This window comes from Salmo salar, chromosome ssa12 (assembly GCF_905237065.1).
Source record: "Salmo salar chromosome ssa12, Ssal_v3.1, whole genome shotgun sequence".
NCBI lineage: Eukaryota > Metazoa > Chordata > Actinopteri > Salmoniformes > Salmonidae > Salmo > Salmo salar.
Genome location: NC_059453.1, coordinates 5,358,237 through 5,386,071, shown reverse-complemented (window position 1 = coordinate 5,386,071; position 27,835 = coordinate 5,358,237). Strand labels below are relative to the sequence as shown.

At 41.1% G+C, this 27,835-nt stretch overlaps 1 protein-coding gene across 2 annotated transcripts; it reads left to right on the top strand.

Annotated features, from left to right (window-relative positions):
• Window positions 1-3,520: 3,520 nt before the first annotated feature.
• LOC106595612 (zinc finger protein OZF-like) lies at window positions 3,521-20,411 on the top strand. Of its 2 annotated transcripts, XR_006757830.1 has the most exons (3): window positions 3,521-4,075; window positions 18,001-19,783; window positions 19,904-20,411. XR_006757830.1 is itself a non-coding variant. In XM_045690525.1 (2 exons), exons 1-2 carry the CDS (start codon window positions 3,775-3,777, stop codon window positions 19,332-19,334), a joined length of 1,635 nt encoding a protein of 544 aa, XP_045546481.1. In that variant the 5' UTR covers window positions 3,521-3,774; the 3' UTR covers window positions 19,335-20,411. The 2 variants fall into 2 exon arrangements, 1 of the variants encoding a protein (XP_045546481.1); XM_045690525.1 differs by having other exon boundaries at window positions 18,001-20,411.
• The last annotated feature ends 7,424 nt before the right edge of the window (window positions 20,412-27,835 follow it).

Genomic DNA, 27,835 nt, shown 5'->3' with positions numbered 1-27,835 from the left:
TGTTCCAGGTCCACTCCTGTTCTTTATAATATACATGCTGCCACTTGGTATGCTAATACAACTTTATGGTGATGATGCACAAATGTATGTAAGGACAAAAGGAACAACACAAACTGTAACAACCAAACGGACAGACTGTCTAGATGGGGACACAGACTGTAACAACCAAACGGACAGACTGTCTAGATGGGGACACAGACTGTAACAACCAAACGGACAGACTGTCTAGATGGGGACACAGACTGTAACAACCAAACGGACAGACTGTCTAGATGGGGACACAGACTGTAACAACCAAATGGACAGACTGTCTAGATGGGGACACAGACTGTAACAACCAAACGGACAGACTGTCTAGATGGGGACACAGACTGTAACAACCAAACGGACAGACTGTCTAGATGGGGACACAGACTGTAACAACCAAACGGACAGACTGTCTAGATGGGGACACAGACTGTAACAACCAAACGGACAGACTGTCTAGATGGGGACACAGACTGTAACAACCAAACGGACAGACTGTCTAGATGGGGACACAGACTGTAACAACCAAACGGACAGACTGTCTAGATGGGGACACAGACTGTAACAACCAAACGGACAGACTGTCTAGATGGGGACACAGACTGTAACAACCAAACGGACAGACTGTCTAGATGGGGACACAGACTGTAACAACCAAACGGACAGACTGTCTAGATGGGGACACAGACTGTAACAACCAAACGGACAGACTGTCTAGATGGGGACACAGACTGTAACAACCAAACGGACAGACTGTCTAGATGGGGACACAGACTGTAACAACCAAACGGACAGACTGTCTAGATGGGGACACAGACTGTAACAACCAAACGGACAGACTGTCTAGATGGGGACACAGACTGTAACAACCAAACGGACAGACTGTCTAGATGGGGACACAGACTGTAACAACCAAACGGACAGACTGTCTAGATGGGGACACAGACTGTAACAACCAAACGGACAGACTGTGAGCAAAAACCAAGCCATGAGGTCGAAGGATTTGTCTGTGGAGCTCCATGACAGGATTGTGTCGAGGCACAGATCTGGGGAAGGGTACCAAAACATGAAGTCACCCTTTTTTTTCCCTTTTTTCCTACAAATTAAGTCACACAAAAATGTGTGTCTTTTCACATGAATTAAGCCACACAAAAACACACGAAATCTGCTGAAATAATTTTTGTAAACGTTTACACGAATGAATGTGAGATTGTTTTGGTTGGAGTGATGCCGGCTGTGTGAACACACTGCAAATAGGCTCAGAATAACTCCTGATAAAGTTGGGTAGCTGATATTCAGAGCTTAAATAGCGAAACGGATTAGTCACCGGAATCAGGGCTAATAAAGCCAATGCAGCAACCTGCATTACAAACGTTGGACCTAATATGGATGGGCATTCATAAAATTCCACTGCAGGCCGACAAGGTAGGCTACACCCCAGTAAGCACACACGGTCCAACACTGACATCTTTTGGAAGTCTTTTTTTTTTTGTCCTGACCAGCACTCTTTATTTGGTGCAGTCCAGACAGACCTTGATTTCCACGTTCCAAGGAAGTTGGTTTTTGGTCTGGTTTGGGCCGGGCCTTGATTTTGGTCCAAACATAGACATCTATAGATGACGTCTTTTCAAATTTCATTCAGAACCGAAAATGAACCTGATTTCAACGTCCTGAAAATACTTATTTTCACCTTTCATTCAGAAGTTAAATTGAACCTAACTTCAACATCTGGGAAAATATGTAACTTAGATGTCTTTTCAACATAATTTTGATAATGTGGACTATTCTAGTTTTGCAGGGGAAGCAATATTTCTGTCTCAGAATGTCCAGGACCAGTCCTGAATACAGGAGTAGCACTACTTTTGTGAGAGAAAAATGTTTTCCTGCACTGCAGACGGCTATATCAGTCCACTAATAAAGGCCCAGTAAAGGCCCAGTGCACTAATACAGGTGTCGTAAAGGCCCAGTGCACTAATACAGGTGTCGTAAAGGCCCAGTGCACAAATACAGGTGTCGTAAAGGCCCAGTGCACTAATACAGGTGTCGTAAATGCACAGTGCACTAATACAGGTGTTGTAAAGGCCCAGTGCACTAATACAGGTGTCGTAAATGCCCAGTGCACTAATACAGGTGTTGTAAAGGCCCAGTCCACTAATACAGGTGTCGTAAAGGCCCAGTCCACTAATACAGGTGTCGTAAAGGCCCAGTGCACTAATACAGGTGTCATAAATGCCCAGTGCACTAATACAGGTGTCGTAAAGGCCCAGTCCACTAATACAGGTGTCGTAAAGGCCCAGTCCACTAATACAGGTGTCGTAAAGGCCCAGTCCACTAATACAGGTGTCGTAAAGGCCCAGTGCACTAATACAGGTGTCGTAAATGCCCAGTGCACTAATACAGGTGTTGTAAAGGCCCAGTCCACTAATGCAGGTGTCGTAAAGGCCCAGTGCACTACTTTTGTGATTATGTTTATTTAAATGTTTTATTAATATATATATATATATATATATATTTTTTTTTTTCAGGTGATGCTGCAACACCCTCAGCACCCAAACTTCCCACGGCTACGAGAGAGAAATCAGATTTCTCTGCAATGTAGGTAAACTAATGACAACACCATCTATATTGCTCCGTTACACTAATATCACCCAGTGCCTCAAACTGAGGAGAAAATAAAAGTTGATCAACTCAAACAAACCGGCCATAATGTCAACCTGTGCATGAGAGGAAGCCAAGCCTGCCAAGTAGCCTACGCTAACGTTTCTGCATAATGAAGGCTCTTTCTCATAATAAAGTGCAACTGGATGGGCCTCCTGAGTGGCGCAGTGGTCTAAGGCACTGATCAGTGCTAGAGGCATCACTACAGATCCGGGTTCGATCCCGTCGCAGCTGGCCGAGACCGGGAGACCCATGAGGTGGTCAAGAAGCAGTGCGGCTTGGCGGGTCGTGTTTTGGAGGACGCATGGCTTTCGACCTTCGCCTCTCTCTCTGCACAGGAGTTGCAGCGATGGGACAAGACTGTAACTACCATTTCGAAGTAAAAAAGAAAAAAGTCTAATAGAAAAAACTGGAACTGAATTATTTCTTGTTATAACATGATCTTTCTCGTAATAACAACATTTCTTGTTATAACATGATCTTTCTCGTAATAATGACATATTTCTTGTTATAACATGATCTTTCTCGTAATAACGACATATTTCTTGTTGTAACATGATCTTTCTTATAATAACGAGATCATGGATTATTTCATTATAACAAATTATTGAATTATTAACTAATAACGTGATCTTATCTCGTCATTATATATTTTTTTTATTGGAGTGGCGGCATACGCCATCGTACTTCTCTTTGTATGTCGCAATATAATAATACTATTTAATAAAAATAAACATTTTTAATTCTCTCAACTGCTTTATCCAGTCAGCAGATGGCGATGTGTGTATTTCAGGTGAAGCTTCCAGCATGACGTATAATCTAGTGGACGCTTCTTCTTCAACAACAACAACAACAACAGCAGCAAGTCATCCACCTCGGTAGCTTGCTAGCTAACAGCCGAAACACTAACATTCTTTAGCCACTGTCGGTGTATATTAGCCAATGTGTTTTAAACACAAGTCTGTCGTATAGCTGGTTGCTGCATTTAATTTCATTTTACGTTGCTAGTAGTCAGCTAGCTGACTGGTTAAATCAGAAGTAGCACTCGGCTAATCATTAATGCTAACCAGCTAACTAACATCCCCGACCATGAGTTCACTAAGCTACTCTCCTCCTGCTAAAGAAGAGGAGGTCTGTTGGACGGAGAAAGAAGCTCCCGTGAAAGAGGAGAAGGAAGAAGAGGATGTCACAGTAAAACAAGAAGTAGAGGGTGAGGCTGTTACAGTGAAAGAAGAAGAGAAAGACGTTACAGTGAAAGAAGAAGAATCGTTCAGAGTGAAGGAGGAGAAAGAGCAGGATGCAGTATTTGGAGTGAAAGAGGAGGAGGGGGAGATTACTGTCACATTGGATGAGGGAGAATTAGAGAAGACTGGAAATCTGATTACCACCGGTGAGTACCATCTTAAAAACAGGGCCACAAATTCTGCAGTTGTTGAACTAATGTCTGCTTTTTAAAAGAGCATTCTACACTTGAATATGTTGTTCTGTATTGTAGGAACTGTTTAAAGGTACAAAGAGTGGTGGTCAACCAACCAAACGTTAATGGATTAAAAGGCTTCCCATTATATTACCTATGCATACACAATTCATAAAACCCATATCAACAATCCTTCCCCATTCCTGTAAAAAATGTGTCTAGACAGGACAACCCCATAGATCTAGTCAAGTATATGGTTTCCAACAGAGGGCATTTGTATAAACCTTGCTACAGTGACTAATGAAAGTCTGCATTTTGCTGCCCTAAAATTAAAACAAAAAAAGAGATAACATTTGATATTTGTCCCTACTTACCTACACAATCGGCTCCACATTTCCAAAGTGAAAGAAACATTATATATATAACACTTAATTACAAATTCACCCCAGAGTGAATACTTACAGCTGTGGAATCATTATAAAGACAATTCTACCAACTTTCATAACTCTTAGGTTAATATACTGTTACAGTGCATTCAGGAAGTACTCTTAGGTCAATATACTGTTACAGTGCATTCAGGAAGTACTCTTAGGTCAATATACTGTTACAGTGCATTCAGGAAGTACTCTTAGGTCAATATACTGTTACAGTGCATTCGGGAAGTACTCTTAGGTCAATATACTGTTACAGTGCATTCAGGAAGTATTCAGACCGCTTGACTATTTCTACATTTTGTTACGTTACAGCCATATTCTAAAATGGATTAAATAAATACAAATTCTCATCAATCTACACGCAATACCCCATAATGACTAAATGAAAACAGGTTTTTAGAAATGTTTGCAAATGTATTAAAAATAAAAAACACATACCTTATTTATATAAGTATTCAGACCCTTTTCTGTGAGACTCAATTGAGCTCAGGTGCATCCTGTTTCCATTGATCATCCTTGAGATGTTTCTACAACTTGATTGGAGTCCACCTGCGGTAAATTCAATTGATTGGACATGATTTGGAAAGGCACAGACCTGTCGATATAAGGTCCCACAGTTGACAGTGCATATCAGAGTAAAAAACCAAGCCATGAGGTCGAAGGAATTGTCCGTAGAGCTCAGAGACAGGATTGTGTTGAGGCACAGATCTGGAAAAGGGTACCAAAAAATGTCTGCACCACTGAAGGTCCCCAAGAACACAGTGGTCTCCATCATTCTTAAATAGAAGAAGTTTGGAACCACCACGGCCAAACTGAGAATCAGGGGAGAAGGGCCTTGGTCAGGGAGGTGACCAAGAACCCGATATGTCACTCTGACAGAAATCCAGAGTTCCTCTGTGGAGATGGGAGAACCTTCCAGAAGGACAACCATCTCTGCAGCACTCCACCAATAAGGCCTTTATGGTAGACGGAAGCCACTCTTTAGTTAAAGTGGCCCATGACAGCCCGGTTGGAGTTTGCCAAAAGGCACTGAATGATTCTCAGACCATGACAATCAAGATTCTCTGGTCTGATGAAACCAAGATTGAACTCTTTGGCCTGAATGCCAAGTGTCACGTCTGGAGGAAACCTGGCACCATCCCTACGGTGAAGCGTCATGAGGTGACGCTCCCCATCCAACCTGACAGAGCTTGAGAGGATCTGCAGAGAAGAATGGGAGAAACACCCCAAATACAGGTGTGCCAAGCTTGTAGGGTCATTCCCAAGAAGACCAGAGGCTGTAATTGCTGCCAAAGGTGCTTCAACAAAGTACTGAAAAGGGTCTGAATACTTATGTAAGTGTGATATTTCAGTTTCTTTGTGCAAAAATGTCTAAAAACCTGTTTTTGCTTTGTCATTATTGGGTATTGTGATGTCATTATGGGTATTGTGATGTCATTATGGGGTATTGTGTTGTCATTATGGGGTATTGTGTTGTCATTATGGGGTATTGTGTATAGATTGATGAGGGGAGAAAAAAAAACAATTTAATCCATTTTAGAATAAAGCTGTAACGTAACAAAAAAGTGAAGGGGTCTGAATACTTTCCGAATGCATTGTGTGTCCGCACTATATCCTCTGCTGGAAAGATGAAATCAAACTAATTTAGGGGAGACCGGGGTTAATTATAAAACTTTGAATTTCTCCAAACAGAAACAAGACAGACTGATGAAACTCATCCAGTACATGTCCATTTAGATTCGCTCCCTGCTTGAAAGTTTTAAAATGTTTGTTTTTTAGGGGTGAAAGTCGTTTTTTCCCCCACCGGCTTTATTTTCCTTATACTGTCCTGAACATTAATGTCCAAGAATTCAAACTAGCATGATTGACATGTTCCGCTATTGTTGTCTCTTGCTAGGCACACGAGGTGTTGTCATGACAGCCGGGTTGGTTAACACCTTGTTACAATTGCCCCCAGCGCAGTGTTAACATTGCCCTAAGCCAAGCAGCCAAATTATGAAAACAACTAGTGATTTAACTTTAGGATAGTATAAATTATACATGAATGATCATATACTCACTTTAACCAGCCTTGGGGTCCTGAAGAAGCCAAACAAGTTGAACAATCATATACTCACTTTAACCAGCCTTGGGGTCCTGTAGAAGCCAAACAAGTTGAATGATCATATACTCACTTTAACCAGCCTTGGGGTCCTGTAGAAGCCAAACAAGTTGAATTATCATATACTGACTTTAACCAGCCTTGGGGTCCTGTAGAAGCCAAACAAGTTGAATTATCATATACTCACTTTAACCAGCCTTGGGGTCCTGTAGCAGCCAAACAAGTTGAATTATCATATACTCACTTTAACCAGCCTTGGGGTCCTGTAGAAGCCAAACAAGTTGAATTATCATATACTCACTTTAACCAGCCTTGGGGTCCTGTAGCAGCCAAACAAGTTGAATGATCATATACTCACTTTAACCAGCCTTGGGGTCCTGTAGCAGCCAAACAAGTTGAATTATCATATACTCACTTTAACCAGCCTTGGGGTCCTGAAGAAGCCAAACAAGTTGAATGATCATATACTCACTTTAACCAGCCTTGGGGTCCTGTAGAAGCCAAACAAGTTGAATTATCATATACTCACTTTAACCAGCCTTGGGGTCCTGTAGAAGCCAAACAAGTTGAATTATCATATAGTCACTTTAACCAGCCTTGGGGTCCTGTAGCAGCCAAACAAGTTGAATTATCATATACTCACTTTAACCAGCCTTGGGGTCCTGAAGAAGCCAAACAAGTTGAATTATCATATACTCACTTTAACCAGCCTTGGGGTCCTGTAGAAGCCAAACAAGTTGAATTATCATATACTCACTTTAACCAGCCTTGGGGTCCTGTAGAAGCCAAACAAGTTGAATTATCATATACTCACTTTAACCAGCCTTGGGGTCCTGTAGAAGCCAAACAAGTTGAATTATCATATACTCACTTTAACCAGCCTTGGGGTCCTGTAGAAGCCAAACAAGTTGAATTATCATATACTCACTTTAACCAGCCTTGGGGTCCTGTAGCAGCCAAACAAGTTGAATTATCATATACTCACTTTAACGAGCCTTGGGGTCCTGTAGCAGCCAAACAAGTTGAATTATCATATACTCACTTTAACCAGCCTTGGGGTCCTGTAGAAGCCAAACAAGTTGAATTATCATATACTCACTTTAACCAGCCTTGGGGTCCTGAAGAAGCCAAACAAGTTGAATGATCATATACTCACTTTAACCAGCCTTGGGGTCCTGTAGAAGCCAAACAAGTTGAATGATCATATACTCACTTTAACCAGCCTTGGGGTCCTGTAGAAGCCAAACAAGTTGAATTATCATATACTCACTTTAACCAGCCTTGGGGTCCTGTAGCAGCCAAACAAGTTGAATTATCATATACTCACTTTAACCAGCCTTGGGGTCCTGAAGAAGCCAAACAAGTTGAATTATCATATACTCACTTTAACCAGCCTTGGGGTCCTGTAGAAGCCAAACAAGTTGAATTATCATATACTCACTTTAACCAGCCTTGGGGTCCTGTAGAAGCCAAACAAGTTGAATGATCATATACTCACTTTAACCAGCCTTGGGGTCCTGTAGAAGCCAAACAAGTTGAATTATCATATACTCACTTTAACCAGCCTTGGGGTCCTGTAGCAGCCAAACAAGTTGAATTATCATATACTCACTTTAACCAGCCTTGGGGTCCTGAAGAAGCCAAACAAGTTGAATTATCATATACTCACTTTAACCAGCCTTGGGGTCCTGTAGCAGCCAAACAAGTTGAATTATCATATACTCACTTTAACCAGCCTTGGGGTCCTGAAGAAGCCAAACAAGTTGAATTATCATATACTCACTTTAACCAGCCTTGGGGTCCTGTAGAAGCCAAACAAGTTGAATTATCATATACTCACTTTAACCAGCCTTGGGGTCCTGTAGCAGCCAAACAAGTTGAATTATCATATACTCACTTTAACCAGCCTTGGGGTCCTGTAGCAGCCAAACAAGTTGAATTATCATATACTCACTTTAACCAGCCTTGGGGTCCTGAAGAAGCCAAACAAGTTGAATGATCATATACTCACTTTAACCAGCCTTGGGGTCCTGTAGAAGCCAAACAAGTTGAATGATCATATACTCACTTTAACCAGCCTTGGGGTCCTGTAGAAGCCAAACAAGTTGAATTATCATATACTCACTTTAACCAGCCTTGGGGTCCTGTAGCAGCCAAACAAGTTGAATTATCATATACTCACTTTAACCAGCCTTGGGGTCCTGAAGAAGCCAAACAAGTTGAATTATCATATACTCACTTTAACCAGCCTTGGGGTCCTGTAGAAGCCAAACAAGTTGAATTATCATATACTCACTTTAACCAGCCTTGGGGTCCTGTAGCAGCCAAACAAGTTGAATTATCATATACTCACTTTAACCAGCCTTGGGGTCCTGTAGAAGCCAAACAAGTTGAATTATCATATACTCACTTTAACCAGCCTTGGGGTCCTGTAGAAGCCAAACAAGTTGAATTATCATATACTCACTTTAACCAGCCTTGGGGTCCTGTAGAAGCCAAACAAGTTGAATTATCATATACTCACTTTAACCAGCCTTGGGGTCCTGTAGAAGCCAAACAAGTTGAATGATCATATACTCACTTTAACCAGCCTTGGGGTCCTGTAGCAGCCAAACAAGTTGAATTATCATATACTCACTTTAACCAGCCTTGGGGTCCTGTAGCAGCCAAACAAGTTGAATTATCATATACTCACTTTAACCAGCCTTGGGGTCCTGTAGAAGCCAAACAAGTTGAATTATCATATACTCACTTTAACCAGCCTTGGGGTCCTGTAGCAGCCAAACAAGTTGAATTATCATATACTCACTTTAACCAGCCTTGGGGTCCTGTAGAAGCCAAACAAGTTGAATTATCATATACTCACTTTAACCAGCCTTGGGGTCCTGAAGAAGCCAAACAAGTTGAATGATCATATACTCACTTTAACCAGCCTTGGGGTCCTGTAGAAGCCAAACAAGTTGAATGATCATATACTCACTTTAACCAGCCTTGGGGTCCTGTAGAAGCCAAACAAGTTGAATTATCATATACTCACTTTAACCAGCCTTGGGGTCCTGTAGCAGCCAAACAAGTTGAATTATCATATACTCACTTTAACCAGCCTTGGGGTCCTGAAGAAGCCAAACAAGTTGAATTATCATATACTCACTTTAACCAGCCTTGGGGTCCTGTAGAAGCCAAACAAGTTGAATTATCATATACTCACTTTAACCAGCCTTGGGGTCCTGTAGAAGCCAAACAAGTTGAATGATCATATACTCACTTTAACCAGCCTTGGGGTCCTGTAGAAGCCAAACAAGTTGAATTATCATATACTCACTTTAACCAGCCTTGGGGTCCTGTAGCAGCCAAACAAGTTGAATTATCATATACTCACTTTAACCAGCCTTGGGGTCCTGAAGAAGCCAAACAAGTTGAATTATCATATACTCACTTTAACCAGCCTTGGGGTCCTGTAGCAGCCAAACAAGTTGAATTATCATATACTCACTTTAACCAGCCTTGGGGTCCTGAAGAAGCCAAACAAGTTGAATTATCATATACTCACTTTAACCAGCCTTGGGGTCCTGTAGAAGCCAAACAAGTTGAATTATCATATACTCACTTTAACCAGCCTTGGGGTCCTGTAGCAGCCAAACAAGTTGAATTATCATATACTCACTTTAACCAGCCTTGGGGTCCTGTAGCAGCCAAACAAGTTGAATTATCATATACTCACTTTAACCAGCCTTGGGGTCCTGAAGAAGCCAAACAAGTTGAATGATCATATACTCACTTTAACCAGCCTTGGGGTCCTGTAGAAGCCAAACAAGTTGAATGATCATATACTCACTTTAACCAGCCTTGGGGTCCTGTAGAAGCCAAACAAGTTGAATTATCATATACTCACTTTAACCAGCCTTGGGGTCCTGTAGCAGCCAAACAAGTTGAATTATCATATACTCACTTTAACCAGCCTTGGGGTCCTGAAGAAGCCAAACAAGTTGAATTATCATATACTCACTTTAACCAGCCTTGGGGTCCTGTAGAAGCCAAACAAGTTGAATTATCATATACTCACTTTAACCAGCCTTGGGGTCCTGTAGCAGCCAAACAAGTTGAATTATCATATACTCACTTTAACCAGCCTTGGGGTCCTGTAGAAGCCAAACAAGTTGAATTATCATATACTCACTTTAACCAGCCTTGGGGTCCTGTAGAAGCCAAACAAGTTGAATTATCATATACTCACTTTAACCAGCCTTGGGGTCCTGTAGAAGCCAAACAAGTTGAATTATCATATACTCACTTTAACCAGCCTTGGGGTCCTGTAGAAGCCAAACAAGTTGAATGATCATATACTCACTTTAACCAGCCTTGGGGTCCTGTAGCAGCCAAACAAGTTGAATTATCATATACTCACTTTAACCAGCCTTGGGGTCCTGTAGCAGCCAAACAAGTTGAATTATCATATACTCACTTTAACCAGCCTTGGGGTCCTGTAGAAGCCAAACAAGTTGAATTATCATATACTCACTTTAACCAGCCTTGGGGTCCTGTAGCAGCCAAACAAGTTGAATTATCATATACTCACTTTAACCAGCCTTGGGGTCCTGTAGAAGCCAAACAAGTTGAATTATCATATACTCACTTTAACCAGCCTTGGGGTCCTGTAGAAGCCAAACAAGTTGAATGATCATATACTCACTTTAACCAGCCTTGGGGTCCTGTAGCAGCCAAACAAGTTGAATTATCATATACTCACTTTAACCAGCCTTGGGGTCCTGTAGAAGCCAAACAAGTTGAATTATCATATACTCACTTTAACCAGCCTTGGGGTCCTGTAGCAGCCAAACAAGTTCTAAAGAGATATGGGCACCATGATGGCCATCAGACAGATGTTTTGAGAGGAAATGAATGGCAATGCAAAAACAGGGCTGTTACCGTAAATATTGGTTACGTACATAAAAATACTTATATTTCTAGCAAAATCATTACATACGTCTATGATAATTCATAAACATGAATGGTTTTGAAGTTAAGTACATTTATTTAGTACCATTTTTCGGTGTTACATCGACTGTTACAATTGGCCCTGGCACGGGGGGCAAATGTAAAGTCCAGACTTCTCAGATTAAAATCAATATTATGATCTGACCATTTTATGCACAGACCTATAAATGGTATGAATGATTATGAGACAGATGTGCGTTTGTTATTTCAAACAATGAATTTGCCTAGTTCAAGTGTTTCTGAGAAATTGAGTAAAACACCCCAAAAAAGTACAATTGCCCGTGAGCTCCCCTACTCATTAAAATAATGTTTTTAATGAAAACATGTAGTTCCTCTTTTTAAAATGTTTTCTAAATGCAATAAGGCACTCAAACCTGTGGATTATGGTGAATAACACACTAACAACAGCCCTTGTGTTATTCATGATAATTCACAAATTCACCTGCCTTATTGTGTAAATTAAATGACCTGAGGCATAGATAGATGACACAACGCCACAGATGATGTCATAGATAGATGACACAACACAACGCCACAGATGATTATTATATATATATATATATATATATATATTTAACCTGAGGCATTTAATCCAGATCAAAATTATTCTTCCTTGTCTTGGTTCTGTCCTCTTCATGACCTAAACATCTAAGGACTTAAAGACACCATTGAGATTTTAAAAACAAATGATGTAGAGCTTCAAATCACGTTTAAAAAATCTATATTTATTTTGCCCTCTAGTGGGATGTTGAGTATAGACTCATTGAGGGGTTGATGATTAGTTGACAAGTAGAATCAGGTGTCCCGGGCCACAACAAAATGTGTGCTGTTGGGGGTACTGGAGGACTGGAGTTGGGAACCACTGTCATAGAGGATGATGTCATCCTCCTGAGAAGGATGAGCTGTCCAATCAGCAGTCTACTTGCATGAATATTTTTTTGTGACCATTATACGCCCACACCATTCCAACACAGAAAAGCTGCTTTTTAACTTAATTACAATTTTGTTGGAAGGAAAACTATTTAACTCCTATTGTACTTATACAGTGAGCACCATAATTCATTGGACACTGACCATTTATTTGTTATTTTGCTCCTGTACTCTAGCACTTTGAGTTTGAAAGGATACAATGACAATGAGGGTGAAGTGCAGACTGTCAGCTTTAATTTGAGGGTATTTTCATACATATCGGATGAACCGTTTATAAATTATAGAAGCTTTTGTACATAGCCTCCCCCCCCATTTTCGTGCATCAAAAAACATTGGACAGTTTAACATAATTTAGAATGAAGTAATCATTGTTAATATTTGGTCGCATATCCTTTGCATGCAATGACTGCTTGAAATCTGCGATGCATCGACATCACCAGACGCTGGGTATCTTCCCTGGTGATGCTCTGCCAGGCCTGTACTGCAGCCATCTTCAGTTCCTGCTTGTTTCGGGGACTTATTGCCTTCAGTCTCCTCTTCAGCATGTAAAATGCATTTTCAATTGGATTCAGATCCGGTGATTGACTCGGCCAGTCAAGGATTTTCCACTTTTGGCCATCAAAAACCCCTTCGTTGCTCTAGCAGTATGTTTAGGGTCATTGTCTTGTTGCATGATGAAGTTCCATCCAATGAGTTCGGAGGCATTTGGTTTTATCTGAGCAGATAAAATACACTGCTCAAAAAAATAAAGGCAACACTTAAACAACACAATGTAACTCCAAGTCAATCACACTTCTGTGAAATCATACTGTCCACTTAGGAAGCAACACTGATTGACAATAAATTTCACATGCTGTTGTGCAAATGGAATAGACAACAGGTGGAAATTATAGGCAATTAGCAAGACACACCCAATAAAGGAGTGGTTCTGCAGGTGGGGACCACAGACAACTTCTCAGTTCCTATGCTTCCTGGCTGATGTTTTGGTCACTTTTGAATGCTGGCGGTGCTTTCACTCTAGTGGTAGCATGAGACGGAGTCTACAACCCACACAAGTGGCTCAGGTAGTGCAGCTCATCCAGGATGGCACATCAATGCGGTGTAGTGTCATTGTATCCTTTCAAACTCAAAGTGCTAGAGTATAGAACCAAAATAACAAAAAAATGGTCACTGTCCAATGAATTATGGTGCTCACTGTATATCGGTCAGTGTAGTGTCCAGAGCATGGAGGCGCTACCAGGAGACAGGCCAGTACATCAGGAGACGTGGAGGAGGCCGTAGGAGGGCAATAACCCAGCAGCAGGACCGCTACCTCCGCCTTTGTGCAAGGAGGAGCAGGAGAAGCACTGCCAGAGCCCTGCAAAATGACCTCCAGCAGGCCACAAATGTGCATGTGTCTGCTCAAACGGTCAGAAACAGACTCCATGAGGGTGGTATGAGGGCCCGACGTCCACAGGTGGGGGTTGTGCTTACAGCCCAACACCGTGCAGGACGTTTGGCATTTGCCATAGAACACCAAGATTGGCAAACTCGCCACTGGCGCCCTGTGCTCTTCACAGATGAAAGCAGGTTCACACTGAGCACATGACAGACGTGACAGAGTCTGGAGACGCCGTGGAGAACGTTCTGCTGCCTGCAACATCCTCCAGCATGACCGGTTTGGCGGTGGGTCAGTCATGGTGTGGAGTGGCATTTCTTTGGGGGGCCGCACAGCCCTCCATGTGCTCGCCAGAGGTAGCCTGACTGCCATTAGGTACCGAGATGAGATCCTCAGACCCCTTGTGAGACCATATGCTGGTGCGGTTGGCCCTGAGTTCCTCCTAATGCAAGACAATGCTAGACCTCATGTGGCTGGAGTGTGTCAGCAGTTCCTGCAAGAGGAAGGCATTGATGCTATGGACTGGCCCGCCCGTTCCCCAGACCTGAATCCCATTGAGCACATCTGGGACATCATGTCTCGCTCCATCCACCAACGCCACGTTGCACCACAGACTGTCCAGGAGTTGGCGGATGCTTTAGTCCAGGTCTGGGAGGAGATCCCTCAGGAGACCATCCGCCACCTCATCAGGAGCATGCCCAGGCGTTGTTGGGAGGTCATACAGGCACGTGGAGGCCACACACACTACTGAACCTCATTTTGACTTGTTTTAAGGACATTTCATCAAAGTTGGATCAGCCTGTAGTGTGGTTTTCCACTTTAATTTTGAGTGTGACTCCAAATCCAGACCTCCATGGGTTGATAAATTGTATTTCCATTGATTATTTTTGTGTGATTTTGTTGTCAGCACATTCAACTATGTAAAGAAAAAAGTATTTAATGAGATTATTTCTTTCATTCAGATCTAGGATGTGTTGTTTAAGTGTTCCCTTTATTTTTTTTGAGCAGTATATTTCTCTAGACTTCAGAATTCCTTGTTCTACTTCCGTCTGCAATCACATCATCGATGAAGACAAGTGAGCCTTTTCCACTGGCAGCCATACAGGCCCAAGCCATAACACCCCCTCCACCATGTTTCACGGATGACGTGGTATGCTTTGGATCATGGGCATGTCTTTTTTTTCTCCACGCTTTCCTCTTTCCATCACTCTTGTACATGTTATCTTTGTTTCATCTGTCCACAATACTTTTTTTTTCAGAACTCTTGGGGCTCTTTTAGGTGCTTTTTAGCAAACTGTAATCTCGCCTTTCTGTTCTTCAGGTTTATCAGTGGTTTGCATCTTGTAGTGTACCTTCTGTAGTCCTGCTGGTGTAGTCTTCTACGTATGGTAGACTTTGACACATCTACACCTGCATCCAGGAGAGTGTTTTTGATCTGTTGGGCTGTTGTCAGGGGGGTTTTCTTCACCATAGAGAGTATTCTCCGGTCATCCACTACAGTGGTCTTCCTCAGTCTACCGGGTCTTTTGACATAATTGAGTTCACCGGTTGTTTTTTTTCTTGTTAATGATGAACCAAACTGTTGACTTGGGCGTGCCCAGTGTTTTTGCAATGTTCCTGATTGATTGATTGATTTTCTTTTCTGAGCCTTATGACGGCCAGCTTCATTTGCATCGACACTGCTGTCTTCCTCATGTTGTCACACCCCAACAACAACCTCCAAAGGCAATAGCAAAGTCTTGAATCAATACTGTTCATCAACAGCGCTCCTGCATTCACTAACGACACAAATGAACACACCTGTGAAGCCAATTCAACGAATACTTGTAGTGCCTTAAAATAGGGGGGACCATGTACAAAAGGTGCTGTCATTTCTAAACGGTTCATCCGATATGTATGAAAATACCCTCAAATTAAAGCTGACAGTCTGCACTTCACCCTCGTTGTCATTGTATCCTTTCAAACTCAAAGTGCTAGAGTATAGAACCAAAATAACAAAAAAATGGTCACTGTCCAATGAATTATGGTGCTCACTGTATATCGGTCATATTTCGTAGAAATCTGGAAACAGTGGACAGTTACTTTAAATAAGATAAGCTAACATTGCTAATAATAAAGTTACCTATCTTATCAAGCTAGCTAAAATCGTATTAGTTGAAGAATTGGTCCGACTTAAAAAGCACTTGAACCAGTTTCCCACTTCCAAGGAGTACATGAATGCCCCGTAGTTCCACCATGTCATAGAAACAAACACAGGTGCTGATTGTAAAAAGATTTGATTAATGCAACAGAATAATTAAAATGTGGAACGACACTAGTAGATGTTCATTATATACATCTACATGATGTATTGTTACACCATGTAGGAGCAGTATAGACCTAGTCTGTTCATTATATACATCTACATGATGTATTGTTACACCATGTAGGAGCAGTATAGACCTAGTCTGTTCATTATATACATCTACATGATGTATTGTTACACCATGTAGGAGCAGTATAGACCTAGTCTGTTCATTATATACATCTACATGATGTATTGTTGTTACACCATGTAGGAGCAGTATAGACCTAGTCTGTTCATTTTATACATCTACATGATGTATTGTTACACCATGTAGGAGCAGTATAGACCTAGTCTGTTCATTATATACATCTATATGATGTATTGTTACACCATGTAGCAGCAGTATAGACCTAGTCTGTTCATTATATACATCTACATGATGTATTGTTACACCATGTAGGAGCAGTATAGACCTAGTCTGTTCATTATATACATCTATATGATGTATTGTTACACCATGTAGCAGCAGTATAGACCTAGTCTGTTCATTATATACATCTATATGATGTATTGTTACACCATGTAGGAGCAGTATAGACCTAGTCTGTTCATTATATACATCTACATGATGTATTGTTACACCATGTAGGAGCAGTATAGACCTAGTCTGTTCATTATATACATCTACATGATGTATTGTTACACCATGTAGGAGCAGTATAGACCTAGTCTGTTCATTATATACATCTACATGATGTATTGTTACACCATGTAGGAGCAGTATAGACCTAGTCTGTTCATTATATACATCTACATGATGTATTGTTACACCATGTAGGAGCAGTATAGACCTAGTCTGTTCATTATATACATCTACATGATGTATTGTTACACCATGTAGGAGCAGTATAGACCTAGTCTGTTCATTATATACATCTACATGATGTATTGTTACACCATGTAGGAGCAGTATAGACCTAGTCTGTTCATTATATACATCTACATGATGTATTGTTACACCATGTAGGAGCAGTATAGACCTAGTCTGTTCATTATATACATCTACATGATGTATTGTTACACCATGTAGGAGCAGTATAGACCTAGTCTGTTCGTTATATACATCTACATGATGTATTGTTACACCATGTAGTAGCAGTATAGACCTAGTCTGTTCATTATATACATCTACATGATGTATTGTTACACCATGTAGCAGCAGTATAGACCAAGTCTGTTCATTATATACATCTACATGATGTATTGTTACACCATGTAGGAGCAGTATAGACCTAGTCTGTTCATTATATACATCTACATGATGTATTGTTACACCATGTAGGAGCAGTATAGACCTAGTCTGTTCATTATATACATCTACATGATGTATTGTTACACCGTGTAGGAGCAGTATAGACCTTGTCTGTTCATTATATACATCTACATGATGTATTGTTACACCATGTAGGAGCAGTATGGACCTAGTCTGTTCATTATATACATCTACATGATGTATTGTTACACCATGTAGGAGCAGTATAGACCTAGTCTGTTCATTATATACATCTACATGATGTATTGTTACACCGTGTAGGAGCAGTATAGACCTCGTCCGTTTTATTTTTTCTGTAGTGAGGCAGCTTGATGTACCAGTACACCCCCTAGACAGGACACTAGTCCAGGGCCTTATTCCCAATCTATCTCCTAAATGCTGAGTGCCAAACAGATACATTAGTGTTAAACTAAATAGTCTCCTATTTTTGTCTTTGGCAGGAGAGAGACCAGACTCTCACTCTGACAGCAGCAAGACTCCTTCAGGCGAACCAGAGCCAGAGCTGTCCAAACCAGCGAGACAACACCACTGCTCTCAGTGTGGAAAGAAATATACCAGGTTATGGAACCTGAAAAGGCATGAGAGAACACACACAGGAGAAAATCCTTTCCAATGCTGCCAGTGTGGAATGTGTTTTACCCAGTTAGGGTACCTTAAAGACCATAAGAGAACACACACTGGAGAGAAGCCTTACCACTGCTCTCAGTGTGGGAAGAGTTGCTCCCAGTTAGGGAATTTGAGAACGCATGAGAGAATACACATAGGAGAGAAGCTTAACCAATGCACTAAATGTAGAAAGAGATTTTCCTCTTCCGAATACTTGAGAATACACTCAGGCGAGACACCTTATAACTGTTCTCAGTGTGCAAAGAGTTTTACCCGATTAGGGTCCCTGAAACGACATGAGAGAACACACACAGGGAAAAAGTATTTCCTCTGCTCCCTGTGTGGAAAGTGTTTTACTGAGTTAGGCAACCTGAAAAAACATGAGAGGACACACTCAGGAGAAAAGTCTAGTTTTTCCTCATTGGATTATCTGAAAAAACATAAAATAATTCACTCTGGAGTACCACCTTACCAGTGCTCAGACTGTGGGAAGAGATTTAGCCGATTAAACCACCTGAGACGGCATGAGAGAACACACTCAGGAGAGAAGCCCTACCAATGCTCCCAGTGTGGAAAGCGTTTTACCCAAGCTGCACACTTAAAATATCATAAAAGAACACACACAGGAGAAAAACCTTACCTTTGCTCCCAGTGTGGAAAGAATTTCACCATGTCATGTAACCTGAAAAAACATGAGAGAATACACTCAGGAGACAAGCCCTATCAATGCGCCCAGTGTGGAAAAATGTTTACCCAGCTAGGGGACATGAAAAAACATAAGAGAATACACACAGGAGAAAAACCCTACCACTGCTCCCACTGTGGGAAAAGATTTACCTCATCAGGGGACTTGAAAAAGCATAAGAGGACACACACAGGAGAAAAACCTTATCATTGCTCCCAGTGTGGAAAGAGTTTCTCAGAGTCAAGTAACATGAAACAACACGAGAGAAAACACTCAGGAGAGAAGCCCTACCACTGTTCCCACTGTGAAAAGAGTTTTACCTCATCAGGGACCCTGAAATATCATGAGCTAACACACTCTGTAATGAAGCGTTTCCAGGGTTCCCATTGTGAAAGGAGTTTTAAGAAGTTAGGGAAACTGAAGCAGCATGAGAAAATACACACTAGGGAGAAGCCTTTTGGAACTGTTCCCACTGTGGAATGATATGTGCCTGGTTAAGGCAACTGAAATTACATGAAAGAAGCCACACTGGAGAGAAACCTTACCAATGCTTTCAGTGTGGAAAGATATTTACCCAGTTAGGGAAAGACCATGAGGTAACACACAAGGGAGATTTCTTACCACTGCTCATAATGTGGAAACAAATTCTTCACATCACATGGACTCAAAGTGCATCAGGGAGCACACATACGGCTCCCACACTCTGCTCACAACATTGACATAGATACAATGGCACTGCCTGTACACTGACAGACTCCATAATGAGACTGATACAATGTTGCGATCTCTATGCGACAACGAGACAGAGAATGAGGAAGTGGATAGAATCTCCTTATGATTATCAGTAAAATGAACAAACTTCAAAAATATTGATGACTAAAGACCACCAAGCTTTAGAGTAGTTAGAAGGGAGACATTTTGGTTCTTAGAAGGTCTCTCTGCTTCTGAGAGGAGCTGGCTACAGTACCGGGAGACATCTTGGGTCTTAGAAGGTCTCTCTGCTTCTGAGAGGAGCTGGCTACAGTACCGGGAGACATTTTGGGTCTTAGAAGGTCTCTCTGCTTCTGAGAGGAGCTGGCTACAGTACCGGGAGACATTTGGGGTCTTAGAAGGTCTCTCTGCTTCTGAGAGGAGCTGGCTACAGTACCGGGAGACATTTTGGGTCTTAGAAGGTTTCTCTGCTTCTGAGAGGAGCTGGCTACAGTACCGGGAGACATTTTGGGTCTTAGAAGGTCTCTCTGCTTCTTAGAGGAGCTGGCTACAGTACCGGGAGACATTTTGGGTCTTAGAAGGTCTCTCTGCTTCTGAGAGGAGCTGGCTACAGTACCGGGAGACATTTTTTATATTTTTGGCAGAGACATAAAAATGCTTATCATGAGTTTGTGTGACTCTAGGTAAGTAGAAAAATAACAAATCTCAATCTCGCAGTATCCCTTTTTAAGCCATGTCAGTGTCTGGAATAATATTCACCATTCTTTCTGCCATGAGTCATTTATAACCAGTGGTGTACAGTACTTAAGTAAAAATACTTGAAGTACTACTTAAGTTGTATTTGGGAGGGGGGGGATCTGTACTTTTACTTCACTACATTCCTAAAGAAAATAATGTACTTTTTACTCCATACATGTTCCCTGACACCCGAAAGTACTCGTAACATTTTGAATGCTTAGCAGGACAGGAAAATATTGTAATTCACACACTTATCAAGAGAGCATCCCTGGTCATCCCTACCACCTCTGATCTGGTGGACTCTCTAAACACATGCTTCGTTTGTAAATGCTGTCTGAGAGTATTAATTTAAGAAACAATCAAATCGTGCCGTCCAGTTTTCTTAATATAAGGAATTTGAAATTATTTATACTTTAACTTTTGATACTTAAGAATATTTTAGCAATTACATTTACTGTTGACACTTAAGTATATACCAAATACTTTTACTCAAGTAGAATTTTACTGGGTGACTTTTGCTTGAGTGTCACGTTCTGACCTGTAAAGGTGTTATTTGTTAGTGTTTAGTTTGGTCAGGACATGGCAGGGGGTATTTGTTTTATGTGGTTCAGGGTGGTTGTGTGTATGTGTCCATGTAGAGAGGGGTATTTGATTTATTAGTCCAGGGTTTTGGTTATTGTTCTATGTTAGTTTATTTCTATGTTCTGTCTAGTCGTTTGTATTTCTATGTTTAGTTAATTGGTGTTGGGGCCTTCAGTTGGAGGCAGCTGTCTATCGTTGCCTCTGATTGAAGGTCCTATAATTAGGGGTGTGTTTGGATTGTGGGTAGTTGTATTCTGTTTTGTGGTCTTCACCTGACAGAACTGTTTGTGCCATTTTCGTAATTGTATACGTGTTTCATTTTGTTTCACCTTCTTCAATATTAAAAAAAGAAGATGAGTATACACTTCCCTGTTGCGTCTTGGTCTCTAACCTACGACAACCGTTACATTGAGTCATTTTCTATTAAAGTATCTTTACTTTTACTCTAGTATAACAATTGGGTACTTTTTCCACCACTGTTTCATAATTCATATTATTTTTATAAACAATATCATGACACCCGCACACTGTTAAATACTAATTTGCCATCGATAAACAAACAAAAACCTACTCACCAGTTATTGCGGTCAATTTTTCAGGATCCAATCTGTCTTTTATTCTATCCCTATTTTCTTCTCCATGTTTAGCTTTGAAACCTATAATTGTTCAAAATGAAATACGTTCAATGTGTCAAATAATTCTCCAAAGTCATAATGACACAGCCAGATATTTAAATGTGTTGTGTCTGAAGATGACTCGGGCTTAGCTGTACAACGCTACAAATAATACATACATATACATACTGTACCACAGCCATCGACAAACAGAACGGACATTCCCATCTGAAACAGGACTGTACCACAGCCATCGACAAACAGAATGGACATTTCCATCTGAAACAGGACTGTACCACAGCCATCGACAAACAGAACGGACATTCCCATCTGTAACAGTACTCTACCTCAGCCATCGACAAATAGAACGGACATTCCCATCTGTAAGATTATACTGTACCACAGCCATCGACAAACAGAACGGACATTCCCATCTGAAACAGTACTCTACCTCAGCCATCGACAAATAGAATGGACATTCCCATCTGTAACAGTACTCTACCTCAGCCATCGACAAACAGAACGGACATTCCCATCTGTAACAGTATACTGTACCACAGCCATCGACAAATAGAATGGACATTCCCATCTGTAACAGTATACTGTGCCACAGCCATCGACAAACAGAACGGACATTCCCATCTGAAACAGTATACTCTACCACAGCCATCGACAAACAGAACAGACATCCCCATCTGTAACAGTATACTGTACCACAGCCATCGACAAACAGAACGGACATTCCCATCTGAAACAGTACTGTACCACAGCCATCGACAAACAGAACGGACATTCCCATCTGTAACAGTATACTGTACCACAGCCATCGACAAACAGAACGGACATTCCCATCTGAAACAGTATACTGTACCACAGCCATCGACAAACAGAACGGACATTCCCATCTGTAACAGTACTGTACCACAGCCATCGACAAACAGAACAGACATCCCCATCTGAAACAGTACTGTACCACAGCCATCGACAAACAGAACAGACATTCCCATCTGAAACAGTACTCTACCACAGCCATCGACAAACAGAACGGACATTCCCATCTGAAACAGTATACTCTACCACAGCCATCGACAAACAGAACGGACATTCCCATCTGAAACAGTACTCTACCACAGCCATCGACAAACAGAACGGACATTCCCATCTGAAAGTGTTGTTTTGGGTGAACAGCAACTAGCCTCTTTTCACAGGCGATGTACATTGCCTTCAGAAAGTATTCACACCACTTGACTTTTTCCACATTTTGTTGTGTTACAGCCTGAATTTAAAATGGTTTAAATGTACTTTTTTGTGTGTGTCTCTGGCACACAATATCCCATAATGTCAAAGTGGAAAAGTCTTGACTCAAGTATTCAATCCCTTTATTATGGCAAGCCTAAATAAGTTCTAGAGTAGAAATGTGCCACAGCCATCGACAAGTCACATAAGTTGCATGGACTCTGTGTGCAATAATAGTGTTTATCATGATTTTTGAATGACTGCCTCATCTCTGTACCTCACACATACAATTATCTGTAAGGTCCCTCAGTCAAACAGTGAATTTCAAACAGATTCAACCACAAAGATCTGGGAGGTTTTCCAATGCATCGCAAAGAAGGGTAGATGGGTAAAAATAAAAAAAGCAGACATTGAATATCCCTTTGAGCATGGTGAAGTTAATTACACTTTGGATGGTGTATTAATAGTCACTACAAAAATACAGGTATGCTTCCTAATTCGGTTGCCGGGGAGGAAGGAAACCGCTCAGGGATTTCACCATGAGGCCAATTCTATTTTATGTATTTTATTTCACCTTTATTTAACCAGGTAGGCCAGTTGAAAACAAGTTCTCATTTACATGATGGGTTGCCAATGCAGTGGCAACCCATCATTCAGGGAAGGTGGGGCTTGCCTTTAAATAACAAAAAAGTTGGGGGGGCATGCCTGTTTTGCATTTTATTTTTGCATTAATACGTGTCATATATCAGTTTGCAAACAATGTAAAAAATAAAATAAAAAAATATATATATACAGTCGTGGCCAAAAGTTTGGAGAATGACACATTAATTTCCACAAAGTTGGCTGCTTCAGTGTCTTTAGATATTTTTGTCAGATGTTACTATGGAATACTGAAGTATAATTACAAGCATTTCATAAGTGTCAAAGGCTTTTATTGACAATGACATGAAGTTGATGCAAAGTGCTTGGAGTTTGTCAGAATTTGTGGGTTTTTGTTTGTCCACCCGCCTCTTGAGGATTGACCACAAGTTCTCAATGGGATTAAAGTCTGGGGACTTTCCTGGCTATGGACCCAAAATATTGATGTTTTGTTCCCCGGGCCACTTAGTTATCACTTTTGCCTTATGGCAAGGTGTTCCATAATGCTGGAAAAGGCATTGTTTGTCACCAAACTGTTCCTGGATGGCTGGGAGAAGTTGCTCTCTGAGGATGTGTTGGTACCATTCTTCATTCATGGCTGTGTTCTTAGGCAAAATTGTGAGTGAGCCCACTCCCTTGGCTGAGAAGCAACCCCACACATGAATAGTCTCAGGATGCTTTACTGTTGGCATGACACAGGACTAATGGTAGCGCTCACCTTGTCTTCTCTGGACAAGCTTTTTTCCGGATGCCCCAAACAATCGGAAAGGGGATTCATCAGAGAAAATGACTTTACCCCAGTCCTCAGCAGTCTAATCCCTGTACCTTTTGCAGAATATTAGTCTGTCCCTGATGTTTTTACTGAAGAGAAGTGGCTTCTTTGCTGCCCTTCTTGACACCAGGCCATCCTCCAAAAGTCTTCGCCTCACTGTGCGTGCAGATGCACTCACACCTGTCTGCTGCCATTCCTGAGCAAGCTCTGTACTGGTGGTGCCCCGATCCCGCAGCTGAATCAACTTTAGGAGACAGTCCTGGCGCTTGCTGGACTTTCTTGGGCGCCCTGAAGCCTTCTTCACAACAATTTAACCGCTCTCCTTGAAGTTCTTGATGATCCGATAAATGGTTGATTTAGGTGCAATCTTACTGGCAGCAATATCCTTGCCTGTGAAGCCCTTTTTGTGCAAAGCAATGATGACGGCACGTGTTTCCTTGCAGGTAACCATGTTTGACAGAGGAAGAACAATGATTCCAAGCACCACCCTCCTTTTGAAGCTTCCACTCTGTTATTCAAACTCAATCAGCATGACAGGGTGATCTCCAGCCTTGTCCTCGTCAACACTCACACCTGTGTTAACAAAATAATCACTGACATGATGTCAGCTGGTCCTTTTGTGGCAGGGCTGAAATGCAGTGGAAATGTTTTTGGGGGATTCAGTTCATTTGCATGGCGAAGAGGGACTTTGCAATGAATTGCAATTCATCTGATCACTCTTCATAACATTCTGGAGTATATGCAAATTGCCATCATACAAACTGAGGCAGCAGACTTTGTGAAAATTAATATTTGTGTCATTCTCAAAACTTTTGGCCACGACTGTGTGTGTGTGTGTGTGTGTATATATATATATATATATCATTGAGTTAATATGATCTCATTTTTTGTTTTCTTGAGTAAGTTAACTCTAAATTGCAGGTGTTTCAACCTTGCTCAGTGCTTTCTGTGGTGGTGGGGCAAGCCAGCAGAAAATATGTAGCGTTGTGCCGTGATTGGCTCAGTTTTCTGTCACTCATGGGGACACTACGTCACCGCCAAGTCTAAGGATAGACATGGAAAATTCAAGCCCCTTGGTTGCTGCCATAGAGTTACATTAGACGTGCCCATCCAAGAAGGCTCAAGGTCATTGGCCACAGATAAAATGACGTCAAATTACGTTACATCTACAGTATATTCACATCATCATTTCAAAATCTTAGCGAGCAGTCATCATCATGAATCATGTCGACAATCTACTGGCAAATTATTTTTAATCCTTGTCATATGAAGAGAAATAATGAAGAGAAATGATAGATAAAATGTATTGGTGGCCATTGGACATAAACATTACACAACAAGTCGCAAATTCAACAATGAGTGGTGAGTCCAAAAATCTATTGTATGCACCTGCATAAATGATTTAGTATGCCTGGGAGATATGGAAACTGTAGCTAAGAAAGTAATACTAAGTGTATGTTGTGTAGTAAGCTGTTAGTAGCCCATGTGCCTCACCCTAATAATTTGGTCTATTTTCCCCTCTTAATTTCACCTACTGTTCTGACTTGGTGGTGCACATGTAGCCTATAGCCTGTTTTAGAGAAATTGAATCATTGAATATTGTAAGAGCTTTCATTGTCTGCTCATATGCCCCCTTATCAGTTCTGACTTGGTCTACAGGGAGAATACTGTAAGAATGGCCCATGTTCTGAATTCTGTCACTGTACATTTCAAAAGTGCTGAACAAATAGTTATATTGACAACATCTGTCCTAGCTCGCTCATTAATGTCTTAATCGAAATTATGGATTGCCTCTTATGCGCTTGTCGTCCCCTTATGCCATAGTTTGTACATCTCACTTGTCAGTAGAAACCACATTTGTTTAAGCAAGTCAGCCATATCAGCTATGTTTTTTTAAAAGGCAGTAAATGAGGCTGAATTAACTGTTTTGCTTAGTGTTGTGTAGTGGCTTTGCTACCATGCATCCCACATTTTCTTTATATTTGCCCCACCAAGATTTACATGCTAAAATCGCCACTGGGCCACTGGAGACTTTAAAACGGTTAGAGTTTAATGGCTGGGATAGGTGTAAACTGATGACGGATCAACATTGTAGTTACTCTGCAATACTAACCTAATTGACAGAGTGAAAATGTGACCGAAAGGCTCGATTCGGTCTTATGTAGCAAAATTTGAAATTGTGTGTTTTTTTTTTTACATTGGATAAAAGTAGAGACTCAGAGCTAGAAAATGGTATATAATACACTGCATTTGAGGAACAATGGGAAAGTAATTCTGCTTTGAAAGTTGATAAACTTGTAACCTCACTTTTGAGAAAATGCCCTTGAATGTTTTGGTACACCTACTGGAGAACTCTTCTTTGTCAGCACCCATTCAGCATCGTTCACACCCTCTTAAGCCTTAGCCCCACCCATCTCTTTAAGGATTCACATGTGAGGCTATGTACTAAACAACCAAAGATTTGAAGACTAAAGGCTGGCTTATACTACGGGTGTGTTCGTAAATTTAATATGGAGTGCCAGATCTGAGATACGAATAATATTACTACACAGATCATACACGTAACGTTAGCTAGCTAGCTAGCTAGCCAGCTAGCGTTAGCTAGCTAACAGTACACTTTAACTTGAAAACGACTGACAAAATTAGAAACATGTAATATCTGAAAATGTAGCTAGCTAGACTCTCTTACCTGTATACATGGATGGACGCTTCTCTCTCTCTGTCACGGATGCCATGGTTGCCCTTAGTTTGAAGATGTAATCCGGAAACAGGTGTTTTATACAACAGCCTTCTGTGTGTTCTCTTTTCGACTCTGTCTGCATATTTGCAACACACGCCAGAATTTTCTCCATCTCCTTAGCTATCATACTCTAATTTCACTGATTTCAAAACTCGGTCCTCCAGAAAGTGGAGAGCAACACTTATGCAGTTCTACTACAACCATGCCACTCATTATCTCAGCCAATCATGGCTAGCAGGAAGGTTTGCTTGTCTTTTTCTGTGGCTAAACCAACTAGGTTCACAATTAAAAATGTAATTCGTATTTACAGATGGCATACAAGTTTGTTATTAAGGCACATGAAAGTTCACATGTACCAGATTGCATTTATGCCACAAAAAAAAAACTTTTGATATTTTGTTTTTAAGTTTAGGTTCAAATGGCTCTCCTCTGAAGCATTGACGCTTGACATACGCCTAGTTTCCAGAAACGAGTCACAAATAAGGAAGACTGTACAGAATATTCCAAAACATCCATCCTGTTTGCAACAAGGAACAAAAGTAATACTGCAAAAAATGTGGCAAAGCAATTTACTTTTTTTTTCTGAATACAAAGTATTATGTTTGGGGCAAATCCAATGCAACACATTACTGAGTACCACTCTCCATATTTTCAAGCATAGTGGTGGCTGCAGCAGGTTATGGGTATGCTTGTAATCGTTATGGACTGGGGAGTTTTTCAGGATAAAAAATAAACGGAATAGAGCTAAGCACAGGCAAAATCCTAAAGGAAAACCTGGTTCAGTCTGCTTTCCACCAGATACTGGGAGATGAATTCACCTTTCAGCAGGACAATAACCTAAAACACAAGGCCAAATATATGTTGGAGTTGCTTACCAAGAAGACAGTGAATGTTCCTGAGTGGTCGAGTTACAGTTTTGACTTAAATCTGCTTGAAAATCTATGGCAAGACC

Excerpts from the sequence above, each read along its gene's own strand:
- LOC106595612 (XM_045690525.1), top strand. The coding sequence starts at position 3,775 with ATGAGTTCACTAAGCTACTCTCCTCCTGCTAAAGAAGAGGAGGTCTGT. Across the intron at positions 4,076-18,000 it reads TGGAAATCTGATTACCACCG|GAGAGAGACCAGACTCTCAC; the intron begins GTGAGTACCATC and ends TGTCTTTGGCAG.